General features: G+C 42.1%; 1 protein-coding gene across 1 annotated transcript; it reads left to right on the plus strand.

Moving 5' to 3' along the window:
• Positions 1–244: 244 nt before the first annotated feature.
• LOC127962227 (FACT complex subunit SPT16) lies at positions 245–11496 on the plus strand. Its single transcript, XM_052561749.1, has 24 exons — positions 245–645; positions 1781–1873; positions 1951–2121; positions 2189–2341; positions 2416–2562; positions 3813–3964; positions 4035–4207; positions 4610–4700; positions 4795–4868; positions 5038–5150; positions 5232–5297; positions 5434–5532; positions 5616–5731; positions 5907–6060; positions 6133–6260; positions 6406–6668; positions 6858–6976; positions 7054–7292; positions 7501–7576; positions 9657–9826; positions 9896–10025; positions 10111–10237; positions 10396–10470; positions 10790–11496. Exons 1-24 carry the CDS (start codon positions 580–582, stop codon positions 10894–10896), a joined length of 3102 nt encoding a protein of 1033 aa, XP_052417709.1. The 5' UTR covers positions 245–579; the 3' UTR covers positions 10897–11496.
• Positions 11497–14244: the final 2748 nt, after the last annotated feature.

The following is a 14244-nucleotide window of genomic DNA, read 5'->3' on the forward strand; positions in this document are numbered from 1 at the left end:
GTGAAACACTAACGTATTTAGTTTTATAATAATAACAATACTACTTAGTTTATAATAATAAACATCTTCTAATCAGACACAAAATGGCAGCATAAATAAATAAATAAGAAAATAATTACCTCTAACAAAGAAATTAATACTGTTCATTTACATTAATAAAAATATCAACAAAAAAACTATCACGTTATACAAATATATATATATTTTAATAAATGTTAAATAATGCATTCGTGAAGCGCAGAAAGGGGCGGAGCTAAAGCTCAGTGGCGCGCACACGCGTGTTGTATCAGATATATTCACATCATCAGCGCGTGCACAGCCCGACAGCACTTAACCGACGAATTTTAAAAAAGAATAACGGTCTTTTTAAATAGATAGCATTTATTTTCCTTGTTTTCGTTCGTTTATGCATGTGTTGTGATTATTTTGTCAGCAGAAAGAGTGTAGTTCACCGGAGTGTGTGTGTGTCCGCTCTCCGCTGCTGTACTTCTCTCTCTCTCTCTCTCTCTCTCTCTCTCTCTCTCTTTCTCACTCTGTGTGTGTGTGTGTGTGTGTGTGTATGTGTGTTGATGTGATATTATGGCGGTGAATCTGGATAAAGACGCGTTTTATCGCCGCATCAAGCGACTCTACGGGAACTGGAAGGTACGGAGAGCTCAGAAACAGCTCTAACTCATCAGAAGAATCGTATTCTGACAGCCATTATTCATTTTTTATGTGTTAATGTGCCTGTGTGATGCACAGAATAATGTTGGAAATCATCTCTCTCTCTCACACACATATTCTCAGGCCTCATTTCCATATAACTGTTATATAAACACACGCAGACGCCGTGTTTCTCTCTGTGTGTCTGAACGGTGAATTATTTCTGCTCGTTACGCAGTCGCTGAAGTTTGCTAGCGTTATGTGTGTTTCTTTTTTCTTTTTAGCACGAGTAACGTTAGCGCAGCGGCTAATGTGTTAGCTTGTTAGCATGTATCTATACGCCGTTTCCGCTCGGTTGTTATTAGTGTTGATCACGCAGATGTAAAATAATCCCGCGGCCTCTGCTTCAGTGATGTTTGGGTAAATATTTGTCAGATAAACGCTTTGTGTGGACGCAGTTCAGTCAGGTATAGCATTAGCTGTGAGCTAGCTCATATTGAGACATGCTTCAGGTGGGAAAGATAATTATTCTATTATCTTTTACTAACGTGAGCGATTTTATTTACGACAAAGAAGATTACAAAAAAGTTTTCAAAAGCTGATTTTTTTTTTATTTTTATTCCTGCTGCATCATTTAATTGCTAAATAAATATTTGATCTAGACATTGTGTAGTTATTTGGTGTATAATTTGATATTTTATAAAATGTAATATTATATAATGTAATGCAATTTTATTTAGAATAGCTTGATGTTGTTTTAGATTTATTTTATTATTATTCCATTTTCTTAAACATTCTAAAATGATGTAGTAAAATTTAGTTAAGTGTAAAGTATGACTATTATAAAATTATGGAATTATAATATACAGTAATTATAATGATAGATATTTACATTTTAGATAAATGTTTAAAAAATTCTAATATGTATGTGTGTGTGTTTGATAAAAATGTTTTTATATTTATATATACATGTAATTTATCCTAAAATCTGACAGTTGTTGTATGGTTGCAGATATAACTGTGTTATTATATAATAGTGTTATTGGTTTTTGAATGAGATATTAGATATTATACAGTCAGTGTCTTAACTCATAATGATATGATTCTGCATCGTGACCCTGTTCTTCCGTCACAGAAAGGTGAAGATGAGTTTGGGAAGGTGGACGCCATCGTGGTTTCTGTCGGAGTCGATGAGGAGATCGTCTACGCCAAATCTACAGCCCTTCAGGTGCACCCCAACACTGTTTATGAGTTATTAATACCATCAGAGCGCTGCTTACATGTGTGTTTATGCTCCGTCCACAGACGTGGCTGTTCGGGTACGAGCTCACCGACACCATCATGGTCTTCTGCGAGACCAAGATCATTTTTCTGGCCAGTAAGAAGAAGGTGGAGTTCCTGAAGCAGGTGGCCGTCACCAAAGGAAACGAGAACGCCAACGGGGTTCCTCCGATCACGCTGCTCGTCCGAGAAAAGGTACCGCACGCTCCACACTTCTGTCGCTTTCACACAGCGCCGGGGTTAACGTCTGCCTGTGTGACAGAGCGAGAGCAACAAGGTGAACTTCGAGAAGATGATCGAGGCCATCCGAGGAAGTAAAGAGGGGAAGACGGTGGGCGTGTTCATGAAGGACAAGTTCCCCGGAGAGTACATGAAGAGCTGGAGCGACATGATGACGGCCGAGGGCCTGGAGCGGGTCTGTTCTCTGACGGTCACTCACAGAGCGTACTGAAGCGTGACACAGGCTGAGTGTGTGTGTGTGTGTGTCAGGTGGACGTCAGCACGGTGGTGGCCTACACGATGGCAGTGAAGGAGGACGGAGAGCTGGCGCTCATGAAAAAGGCGGCTGCCGTCACCAGCGACGTCTTCACCAAGTTCTTCAAGGAGCGAGTGATGGAGATCGTGGACGCAGACGAGGTTCGTTCACACACACCTTCACACGACACACACTTCTGCAGACTCACGCTTTCAGAGCCGTTCACAGCTGGACACTGTGTGATAGCAGTCGATCAAACACTGGGCCGAAGGTCCAACACCGAACATGATTTATATGTGACTTTAGACAGGTCTTTTTTTTTTTTCTTTTTTTTACACCATTGCATAAAATAAATGGCTGTAATTTTACTGTTTTGTCTTTGTTTTGTTTTTTTTTTTATGTTCATTTAATAATTGTTAATAATAATTTAATAATTCTAGCAGACTTTATATCAACGTAGCACAATGTAATAATTTAAATAAGTTAGTAAAATAAAATATTTTTGGGCCATTTGAGACCCGCTTCTTGTATTTCTTTGCTGTATTAATAAATGCAGCCTTGCTGAGCAGAAAGACTTGATTTAGAATATTAGAGATCCCGATCTGAACACTGTGTGGATGTAATGTATTAACAGAGCTGCTGTAATTATTATCATTATTATTGTCTATTTTATTTGACAGATCGAAAAATTACAATAATATAATTTATCAATGTTGATGGAGTCTTTCTCCGCTTTTATTTTGGCAGAAACCCAGACCTTAGTGCTGCTTTTTGTTGACAACAGCAGATTTATAAATTTTGTTTTTTGCACGCATCAAATCACATTTAATTTTTTTTTTTAAATAAAAATGTTACCAAACAACTGACGAATGAAACTTTTAGCGCAGGTTTTCCTGCCGTTTTGCACTCTGAACGCTGGCTAATGAGTTCATGCAGCGCTGTCTGAACACATGCAGTTTGTGTGTGAATTACAAAACCTTCTGCAGTTTATTTCTTCATTGTTTGAGGCATTGTGTGATCTCAGTCTTCACACAGTAACCAGCAGCACCCTCTCCTCATCGGAGACATCACTAAACAGTCTCTCATGATTTGTGTCTTTCTCCGTTTTAAATGCTTCCTCGCTGCAGACATGTTTGCTGTATTAGTGTGTGCCTCTATTTAATAACATCACTTCATTGTTCATTAGTTTATTCGGTCTTTTCTCTTATACTGAATCACTCCCAATCACTCATATTTCTAAATTAACTTGTTACTCGTGAAGATATTGAGTAAAGCATGTTTTGAGCATTTTAAACTTGCCGTTGAATGTGTTAAATGATCTTAAATGAATAATTAATTTCATTCCTGTTATTATTTACTGCATTGGAGATTCTGTGGCTAATGTGAGCGTCTGCTGACGTCTGCTCCTCAGAAAGTGAAGCACAGTCGCCTGGCCGAATCTGTGGAGAAGGCCATCGAGGACAGGAAGTTCCTGGGCGGCGTGGACCCGTCGACGGTGGAGATGTGCTACCCTCCCATCATTCAGAGCGGCGGCAGCTACAGCCTGAAGTTCAGCGTGGTCAGGTGAGAGCAGAAACACACACTTCCTCTGTAGCAGATGCTCAGACACTAAACCTGTCCCCTCTCTCTCCAGCGATAAGAACCACATGCACTTCGGAGCCATTACTTGCGCCATGGGCATTCGCTACAAGTCCTACTGCTCCAACCTGGTGCGCACGCTCATGGTGGACCCCCCACAGGACATGCAGGACAACTACAACTTCCTGCTGCAGGTGGAGGACGAGCTGCTGAAGGAGATGAAGCACGGTGAGCCCACAGAGACTGTGTGTGTGTGTGTATGTGTGAGAGAGAGAGAGTGTGTGTGTGTGTGAGCGAGTGAAAGTGAGAGAGAGTGTGAGAGTGTGTGTGAGTGTGTATGAGTGTGTGTGTGAGAGACTGAGAGAGTGTGTGTGTGTGTGAGAGAGAGTGTGATCGTGTGAGAGAGAGTGTGTGTGTGTGTGTGAGAGAGAGTGTGATCGTGTGAGAGAGAGTGTGTGTGTGTGTGAGTGAGAGAGTGTGTATGAGAGTGAGAGTGAGTGTGTGTGTGTGTGTGTGCGTGAGAGAGAGAGAGAGTGTGAGTGTGTGTATTTGTGTGTGTGTGTATTTTCTGTTTGTTTTTGTGTGTGTGTTGTGGAATAGTTTAATAATTAGTGTGTGTGTGTTGTACAGGAGTGAAGCTATGTGATGTTTATAACACCGTCTTGGAGTTCGTGAAGAAAGAGAAACCAGATCTGGTCAGCAAACTGACGAAAAACCTCGGGTTTGTGTCTGAAGCGTTTCGTTCTCCAGATATGTGAAGTGTGTAAAATGAGCCGTGTGTGACATACACGTGTGTGTGTGTGTGTGTGTTTTAGGTTTGCTATGGGCATTGAGTTCAGGGAAGGATCACTCGTACTGAACGCCAAAAACCAGTTCAAGCTCAAGAGAGGTGAGCGTGTGCATATAAAACAGGGTTTGTTGAACAGTATCTATGTTGTTCCTGTGTTTAAACTGTTTACCTTTTAAAATGAAGATTCGTGATCCTGTTTGCAAAGTGTGTTGTGTGTAAAGTCTGAGCATGCAACACTTGTGATGACTGCGCTGCTGTGTTTGTGCAGGGATGGTGTTCAGCATCAGTCTGGGGTTGGCTGACATGATCAACACCGAGGCCAAGAAAGACGAGCAGAAGAAGTACGCGCTCTTCATCGGAGACACCATACAGATCAATGAGGTGCGTAACGCCCCGTGGGCTGGGAACGCTCTCTCTCTGAAACACTCTTCAGTAATCCTCTGCTCGTGTTTGTGATCGCAGGAGGACCCAGCCACCGTCCTCACACCCGTCAAGAAGAAGATCAAAAACGTTGGCATTTTCCTCAAGGTAATCACACTCTGTCTCGAGTAGAGCTGCAGAATTACAGGAACTTTCAATTCATTGAGAAGCACCTGTATATCTGTAGAGGTTTATAAATGTATCTATAAATGATGGAAGAAGGTTGTTTTACTGTGTGTTCCAGAACGACGATGAAGAGGACGAGGAGGAGGATGATGATAACGCGGAGGAGCTGCTGGGGAAAGGAGCTCGCAGCGCCGCCCTGCTGGCCGACAGAACCAGGGTATGTGCCTCCTTCCTGTTCACTGATCCTCATCACTCACACGTCTCATCCACCGCTTCACATTCTCTCGTCTGATTGGTCAGAACGAGATGACGGCCGAGGAGAAGAGGCGGGCCCATCAGAAGGAACTGGCCAATCAGGTGAACGAGGAGGCCAAGCGGCGTCTGACGGAGCAGAAGGGAGGAACGCAGATACAGAAGTACGAGGACCAACACTTTTACACCAAATAGTTGTATCGCAGACAGATATTGTCATCCTAACAAACCAGACACACTTTCAGATCTATAATCTCTATATTTCGTTCTCAGTCGTACAGGGTCACATTTCGTCTCTAGTCTGACCCCCGCTCTTCTCTTGTCGTGTTTCCCACTCAGAGCCAGGAAGTCGAACGTGTCGTATAAGAACATCTCCCAGATGCCCCGCGAGAAGGACATCCGAGACATGAAGATCTTCATCGATAAGAAGTACGAGACGGTGGTCATGCCTGTGTTCGGCATCGCCACGCCGTTCCACATCGCCACCATCAAGGTAAAGCACCACACATCCCTCAAACTGAGCGCGCTGCACTCCTCGCTCTGAGACTCTGACCTGTGTTTGCAGAACATCAGTATGTCTGTGGAAGGAGACTACACCTATCTGAGAATAAACTTCTTCGTGCCGGGCAGCTCGCTGGGACGCCACGACGGAAACATCTTCCCAAACCCCGAGGCCACGTTTGTCAAAGAGATGTAAGGCTTTATGATCTCCAGATCTGTTACTGGGCTGGGAGAGACACTCTTTGATTAGTGCATCACACTTTTTCGTAACATGCCAGAAAGGTAATTTGTGATCGAACAGTCACTCTAAGCCTCTCTCTCTCTCTCTCTCTCTCAGCACGTACCGAGCGTCGAACCTGAAGTCTCCCGGCGATCACTCCGTTCCCTCCACAAACCTGCAGAACGCCTTCCGCATCATCAAGGAGGTGCAGAAGCGCTACAAGACCCGCGAGGCGGAGGAGAAGGAGAAGGAGGGCATCGTGAAGCAGGACTCGCTCGTCATCAACCTCAACCGCAGCAACCCCAAACTCAAAGACCTTTACATCCGGCCCAACATCGCTCAGAAGAGGATGCAGGGCTCGCTGGAGGCGCACACCAACGGTGAGAGACATTAGATGACCAGTCCAGAGGATTTATAAATTATAATCGCCTCCTAACAAAATCATAAAGCCATTAACTCTTCTAGAGTGTCTTAAAGCGTTTGCACAGCTTTGTTCCCTAACTCCGATATCTATTTAGAGATGACACATCTCTCCCAGATCACAACTGACTCTCCTCGTGTCTCTCCAGGTTTCCGTTTCACGTCGGTGCGCGGCGATAAAGTCGACATCCTGTACAACAACATCAAACACGCCGTATTCCAGCCGTGCGACGGAGAGATGATCATCGTGCTGCACTTCCATCTGAAGGTGTGCCACAAACTACACACGTGTGTCCTGTGTCTCGCTGACCGAATCTAACCATGTTCTCTGTGTGTCTGTGGCAGAACGCCATCATGTTCGGTAAGAAGCGTCACACAGACGTGCAGTTCTACACAGAGGTGGGCGAGATCACCACAGACCTGGGCAAACACCAGCACATGCACGACCGAGACGACCTCTACGCCGAACAGATGGAGCGAGAGATGCGACACAAACTCAAATCTGCCTTCAAGAACTTCATCGAGAAGGTGGAGTCGCTCACCAAGGAGGAGCTGGAGTTTGAGGTTCCTTTCAGAGATCTCGGGTGAGTGTCGTGAGGCTCGTACAATAACCGCACAGGAACTTTTTACTTTACATACATTAATATTGGGGCCAGATTAGGAATAAAGTCATGTCGTGGTGAGTTAAACTGAGTACTGAAACTGTATTTCACCACTAGTGAGCCCCGGTGGCTTTACCCCAAACGCTCTGTGAGTAATAGTGTAATCACGGTATGATGGTGTGTGTTTCAGGTTCCAGGGCGCCCCCTACAGGAGCACCTGTCTGCTGCAGCCCACCTCCAGCTCCCTCTGTAACGTCACCGAGTGGGTGAGTGTCTGCAGATCAAATCTCTTTCTGGAAAACCATTCATTGCTGCTGAATACCATGAAAAAAAAAATCGACTCTATTAGGAGCTGTTTGTGTGCAAGATAGAGCTGCATGATTCTGGATAAAATGTGATTTATTTTATTTATTTTTATAAATGGAGGTTTTAGTTCGTTGACAGACCAGGCTCAATATATACAATATATACTTTTTTTTTTTTTTTTTTTACACACCTACACCTACTGATAAAGGACACCGTCAAAAGTATTGACGGTGAAATAGATTATGTTTGACAGGTGCAATATTTGAAAATCTATAATTATTTATTTTTTTAATTACATTTATATCTGAATTTATGTCAACCTATAGACTTTCAAATATCAAAATATCAGGAATTCATATGTATTTATGTACAAAATGACATTTAAACACATCTTCCTATTATATTTTGCCAGGAAAAGCTTCCAACACGCGTACGTGTCGCGGTAAAAATAGGCGTTGGATCTATTTCTAGCAAGCAAGCGCTTTCCGCGCGGCTCGAGCCGTGCCTGAGACAGGCGGTGTGTAAGCTCTAACCTGTTAACATGGGAGCCGAATTAAAAACCGACACGCCACGCGGCTGAGACGCTTGCGCCATGCATCCAGTGTGTCGCCGGCCTCAGTGTTTTTGAATGAATCACTTGAATGATTCAAAGACAAAATTTATATTTTAACAGCCCCTTTTTCACCACCTTTAAAAAAAAAAAAAAACAAGATGGGATTTGATGGGGAGAATTCAGCCTTTAATCTTGAAACTAGGGCTGTCGGGATAACTGCAATATTGTAATACCGCGCTATTGACAAGCAAACCGCAGAGGAAAGATAGCAACCGCAGTATTCAGGTTTTTTTTTTATGAGGCTGTGACCTTCTTGTTTTTTTTTATTTAGTTGTCACTCTTCATTCATTGTTAAATTAATGATAAAATATGGTTACGACTGTATTTTTCTCGCGAGCCGTTGTAGCTTTATGGTGCTTCGTTTGTTTTGAATAAGCCTGCTGAAACGATGGGAGGCGCTCGATCTCGTCCCAAAACCTAATGTCACATCGCTAGATTGGGAACATTGTAGCTTTCAAACCAATGAAGAGGGCGAGCCAGTGAATATAGATGAGCCGATATGTAAAATGTGCTGCAAAAAGGTTCCTGTGACGCGGCAATAAATCTAATTTGAGGTCATCGGGACATTCTAAAACCCTTAACGTGAAAAACGCTTAATGTGGTTTAATGTACTAATACAGTGATATTAACAGACCAAACTCACTAAACATCATATTAATAAAGTTAAAACGTGTCTCCTCTCACTTAAACTGCGTCCTGTGCACTCATAATTTTCTCTATGCTCATGCGTAAGAGATTAATTCTTTTCGCACGTTTTTATTTCTAGCCTTTTACCGCATGCAGTGTGAACACTCTGATCTGTTAACATGGGCTCAGAAAAAGGCGCATCACAGACGGTGTTTACCTGGAGTTAGGCGTATGCCCAGTGTGTTCTGTTCTCGAGCTTGAGGCGCTGCATTCTGATTGGATAGGAGAGCATACTACGGGAGGTCAGGGCCGCGGAAAATCGTGCTATAAAGCGATTTTTAGAAATCGCGCACGCTCGAATCGTGATTTCATGACGATTTATTTTAATCGCACAGCCCTAGAATGGATTGGAAAATGAACAGAAAATAATTGGCGGCCCACCTGCAATACCACCGCGGACCACAGGTTGAAAACCACTACCATAAGGCTTTAACGGGTTATTAAACGACTTGCATTCATATTCAGGGCTCCTCTGCAACAATATATGCTACATAACTCAACGATAGAGCTTTGTATGCAGCAAAATCAGGATAAATTAGGTATGTAAAAAATAAAATAAAAAAAAAACTGTGGTAATACCGCGCATATCGCGCTATTAAGCCATCCATAATAACCGCAGGGGGATTTCTTAACCGCGACAGCCCTACTTGAAACACACATCTGGTTCCTCACCTTCAGTATCTGGTTCTGGAGTTGGTTTTGATTCCTGACTCTAGTCCTAATGACCCGTCTCTCCTCAGCCTCCGTTCGTGGTGACGCTCGACGAGGTGGAGCTGGTTCATTTCGAGCGAGTCCAGTTCCACCTGAAGAACTTCGACGTGGTCATCGTTTATAAAGACTACAACAAGAAGGTGACGATGATCAACGCTGTGCCCGTCAACTCTCTGGACCCCATCAAAGAGTGGCTGAAGTAAGGATTTCGTGTGTCGCCCGTGTCGCTCTCGTGTGCAGTGTGTGTGAACGTGTTGTCTCTGTGCAGCTCCTGTGATATCAAATACACGGAGGGCGTCCAGTCTCTGAACTGGACCAAGATCATGAAGACTATTGTGGACGATCCCGAGGGCTTTTTCGAGCAGGGCGGCTGGTCCTTCCTCGATCCAGAGAGTGAGGTAAGAGGTTTGTTTTTACTTGAACACATTCACCTGAGCAGCGAATGATTTGGACGCTAAGGTTGGGAGTGTTTCTGTGTCTCAGGGAAGCGGCGCAGAGGACGACTCTGGGTCTGAGATGGAGGACGAGACGTTTAACCCCTCGGCTGATGAAGAGGAGGCGGAAGAGGAGGACAGCGATGAAGATTACTCCTCAGAGACAGAGGACTCGGGTAACTTTGGTGCTCGCATATTACTATAGTGCATCCACTTTGTGAAATGATTGTTGGTTTGCTTCATTCGTTGAGCTCCTCAGCCTCTTTGATTGGGTTCTTGTTTAGCTGTGTGTGTGTGTGTACTAGATCACCTGATGTCTGCTTCTTGATCACAGATTACAGCGCCTCTCTGGGCAGCGAGGAGGAGAGCGGTAAAGACTGGGATGAACTGGAGGAGGAAGCCAGGAAAGGTGAGAGACACACACACATCGATCTGTAACTGAAATCTACAGACGCCAAGATACAGTGTATTATATATGAACAACCCCCTCAGTAAAAACCTTCAGAAGATAAAGCTGCTAGCTTTGGGGTCTGAAAGTCCTGCTGAAGTAAGAACAAAATTAATTGAGTGAACTGGGTTTAAAGATCCATTGAGATGTACACACTCCAATAGTGTATTATAACTTCAGTCTATGTGTGTGTGTGTGTGTGTTCTGAAAGTGTGTGTGTGTGTGTACTACACAGTGCAGTGATTGGTCTGTTAGTAATGGTCTTTTATTTCCTCATCAGCTGATCGTGAGAGTCAGTATGAGGATACAGAGGAGACCTCAAACAGGAAGAGGAAAGGCCGTTCATCAGCTCCGCCCCCCAGCAGCAAGAAGAAGAGAAGACATTAGATAACACACACTTACACACTGCCAAATCAGTCTCCCACAGTCCTCTATGACTGCCCCCCACACACACACACACACACACACACTGTGTTTGGTGTAAATGGTGTCGGCCAGCGCTGGTGTGTGTGTAGAATAGTGGTTTTCATATCAGCGGATGGATGGACCCTGACTCATCTGCATTTCCTTTGGATTTTCCTCCGTTAATTTGAAAGGCTTCTCTCAGGTGTGTGTGTGTGTGTGTGTGTGTGTGTGTGTGTGTGTGTGAAGCAGCAGCTGTGATGTAGTGTTGGTGTTTTATGAGCGTAACATGACACTCTTCCGGCTCATCTCTCTCTCTCTCACACGTGCTGCATCTGTTCGTTTATGAATAGACATGCAGCGTTTCACTGCGATCTGCTTTTTACGTTAGTACATAATGATTCACTTTGTGCTTTTGGTTGTTTTTTTTTTTTTCTAATGCGAGGGGACAAACACACATTGTAAACCATTTTCTTTTTTCCATTTAGTGTTTTTTGCTCATTCTGGATTGGTAGTCTTGTATTGTTCATTCAAAAAAAAAATTTTTTTTTCTTTTTTTAATAAAAGTTCAGTGAAATTTAAAAATGTGTTTCTTATTCAAGCCTTGTTTTTGGGGTCAAGGGGTGTGGTGTCGTTCATTGTGAAACTGGACGTCAGTGGAGGTCTGTGACGTTTGCTGCTCTAACTGTAATGAGCCCAGTAGAACTTCATCTTTCTATTCTCTTGGAGATTTGATCAAGATTAATCTGTTTTCTTCTGTCCATATGTTTCCAAACCTGGACACTGTTGTTCTTTTAAAGGGGGGGTGAAATGCTCGTTTTCACTCAATCTCCTGTTAATCTTGAGTACCTATAGAGTAGTACTGCATCCTTCATAACTCCAAAAAGTCTTTAGTTTTATTATTTTCATAAGAGAAAGAGAGTCTGTACCGATTTTTCCCGGAAAAACACGAGCGCCTAGAGGCGTGACATGTGGGCGGAGCTAAAGAATCACGAGCGCCAGTAGGCTTTTGCTTTGAGAGCGTTTGGAAGCTGTGACATTACCGTGAGGGGAAAACCATCATCCAAAATAAACCATGGCTAACAGTCAGATTCAGACGTTTATTTATGATTCAGAATCAGATCCCGAAGCTGAAACTGAACGAGAGCGGCAGCAGCAACGACTCGCACCAAGTGGGGCTCGAACCCGGGTCTCCGGCATGGGAGGCAGACGCACTAACAAGGAGGCAGAGATATTTTAAGCAGTTTTACTCACCGCCTGCGGTTCCAACACACGATCGTGCCCCTTTTTCGTTGGGACTGCATTATACTTAATAAATAAACGATGTGCAAAAACACACTCCTTTTGTGACTTTTCGCGACGCTCTCGCTCTGATCAGTGAAGTCTGTTGTGCTCTCAGTGCTCTGCTATACGGGAGAGCGCGCTCTTCCGGCAGAAGTGCCTCAGGACCCATATAAGGAAATTCCGCTCCATCTAACGTCACACAGAGCCTTACTCGAAAAAAACTTTCTGAAACTTGTGACAAACCGGAAAGAGTATTTTTGGAACAAAAATACTCCTTCAAACATACAACTTAATTTTTGAAACTTTGTCCATGTTTAGCATGGGAATCCAACTCTTTAACTGTGTAAAAAAACTCAGTATGCATGAAATAGCATTTCACCCCCCTTTAAGTATTGTTTAATCATTAATGGATTACAGGCTTTTTAAATTAAATGTTTTATATTTGTTTTCGTTATTTCTTTTAGTAGGGTTTTTTAACGTCTGTTCTTTTTATTTTATTTATTAATTTTTGTATTATTATTATTATTTTACATTTAAGTTGATAATCCTGTTGAGAAGATAGTTTTGGGGCAAACCATATTAGCAGCGGAAATATTTTTCCTGATATATATGTATATTTTTTTTGTCATTATTATTTTATTTTTTGTGGAGCACCAGATTGACTTTTTTTTTTTTTTTTTTTTTTTTTTTTTTTTTTTGGTACTTTTAGACCAATATGATTAAGATGTATAAAATGGGGTTAAGTTGATTTATACACACTTGTTTATAAGCTTTAGGGAGAGTAAATGATAACAATATTCATTTTTAGGTGAATAAACTGTCTTCTGTTTCATCAGTGTAACCCAGGTAAGATGATCACAGCACCCAGATGCAAAATATGGTTCCTTTTGAATCCATAAACTGCTTTCTCACTGAAGTTTTAGGAAGGTCATTGGATTGCAGTTAAGGAGGTGGTCAACTGTGTAAATTATCCGCCGTCTCAGTTTGTGCACATGACTGTAAGTGCTGCATTTTGTTTTAGACGCAGGTCGTCTCAAGCCATCTCAACATTCAAATCTTCATTCAAACCAGCTCTGTTTGCATGACTGCGCAGTATAACCACAGCCTTGAGCACAATAAATCAGAGATTGACCTCCGTCAGTTACACTTAAAAACACGTGAAATGAGTTTAAGACCATTTAAAGACCAAGACTGTTCAAGCAAAGTCTAATTAGCACATGGTGGATCTAATGAGCAAGTTTCTACATTTTAATTTAAAAACCAAATCGAAATACACTGTCATTTTTCTCTTGCATTTAAAAAAAAAAAAATAAACAAAAATAACAGGCACTAGTTGCATGAATTGCTTAAACTAGTTAATTTTCCATTATTTATTTTTATTTATTTTTTTGAATGAGCACTGATTAATTCGGTCTAATTTGAGAACTGAAAGAGAGGCTAACTGCTTTTTAACTGCTTGCTGGCCATACTTTTTCTCAAGACTGATCATATGATGGCTGTTTGTAATGAAGACAGAGTGGATGCTTTTGTTGCCGCTTTTATAAACCACTTTTTTACAGTTTCCAAAGCAAAACATCTCTGTTCACCAGTCCACCTGTTTATCTCTAGGGTTTATAAATGAAATATTGTGCACTAATGTCTACTCTTAGACAAGCTGAGTACCAACTCCATCATTTTATTAAATAAGGCCTGCAGGGCTTTGATGCAAATGAACTGGATTAGTGGTCAGTGATCAGTAAGAAGACTTCCATACTCTGATGCGCCTGATGGTTTCACTATATTTACATCTGTTCATTTACCATATGGTTTATCCAAAGCAACTTACAAATTAAGAAAACACTTTTAGACCAGGACAACACCAAATAAGTGTAATTACACAACATCAAGAAAAGGAGTTAGTAGGTTGGTTAACATATATATATATATATATATATATATATATATATATATATATATATATATATATGTGTGTGTGTGTGTGTGTGTGTGTGTATTGATTTATATTTATTGTTAAATGTAGTTTGTTTATTGGTTTAGAGTTTTTGCATT

Source organism: Carassius gibelio, chromosome B7, assembly GCF_023724105.1.
Source record: "Carassius gibelio isolate Cgi1373 ecotype wild population from Czech Republic chromosome B7, carGib1.2-hapl.c, whole genome shotgun sequence".
Taxonomy (NCBI): domain Eukaryota; kingdom Metazoa; phylum Chordata; class Actinopteri; order Cypriniformes; family Cyprinidae; genus Carassius; species Carassius gibelio.

Coding starts and splice junctions, on each gene's coding strand:
- LOC127962227 (XM_052561749.1), top strand. CDS start 580: ATGGCGGTGAATCTGGATAAAGACGCGTTTTATCGCCGCATCAAGCGA. Junction 3,965..4,034: donor CTGAAGTTCAGCGTGGTCAG/GTGAGAGCAGAA, acceptor CTCTCTCTCCAG/CGATAAGAACCACATGCACT. Junction 5,151..5,231: donor ACACCATACAGATCAATGAG/GTGCGTAACGCC, acceptor TTGTGATCGCAG/GAGGACCCAGCCACCGTCCT.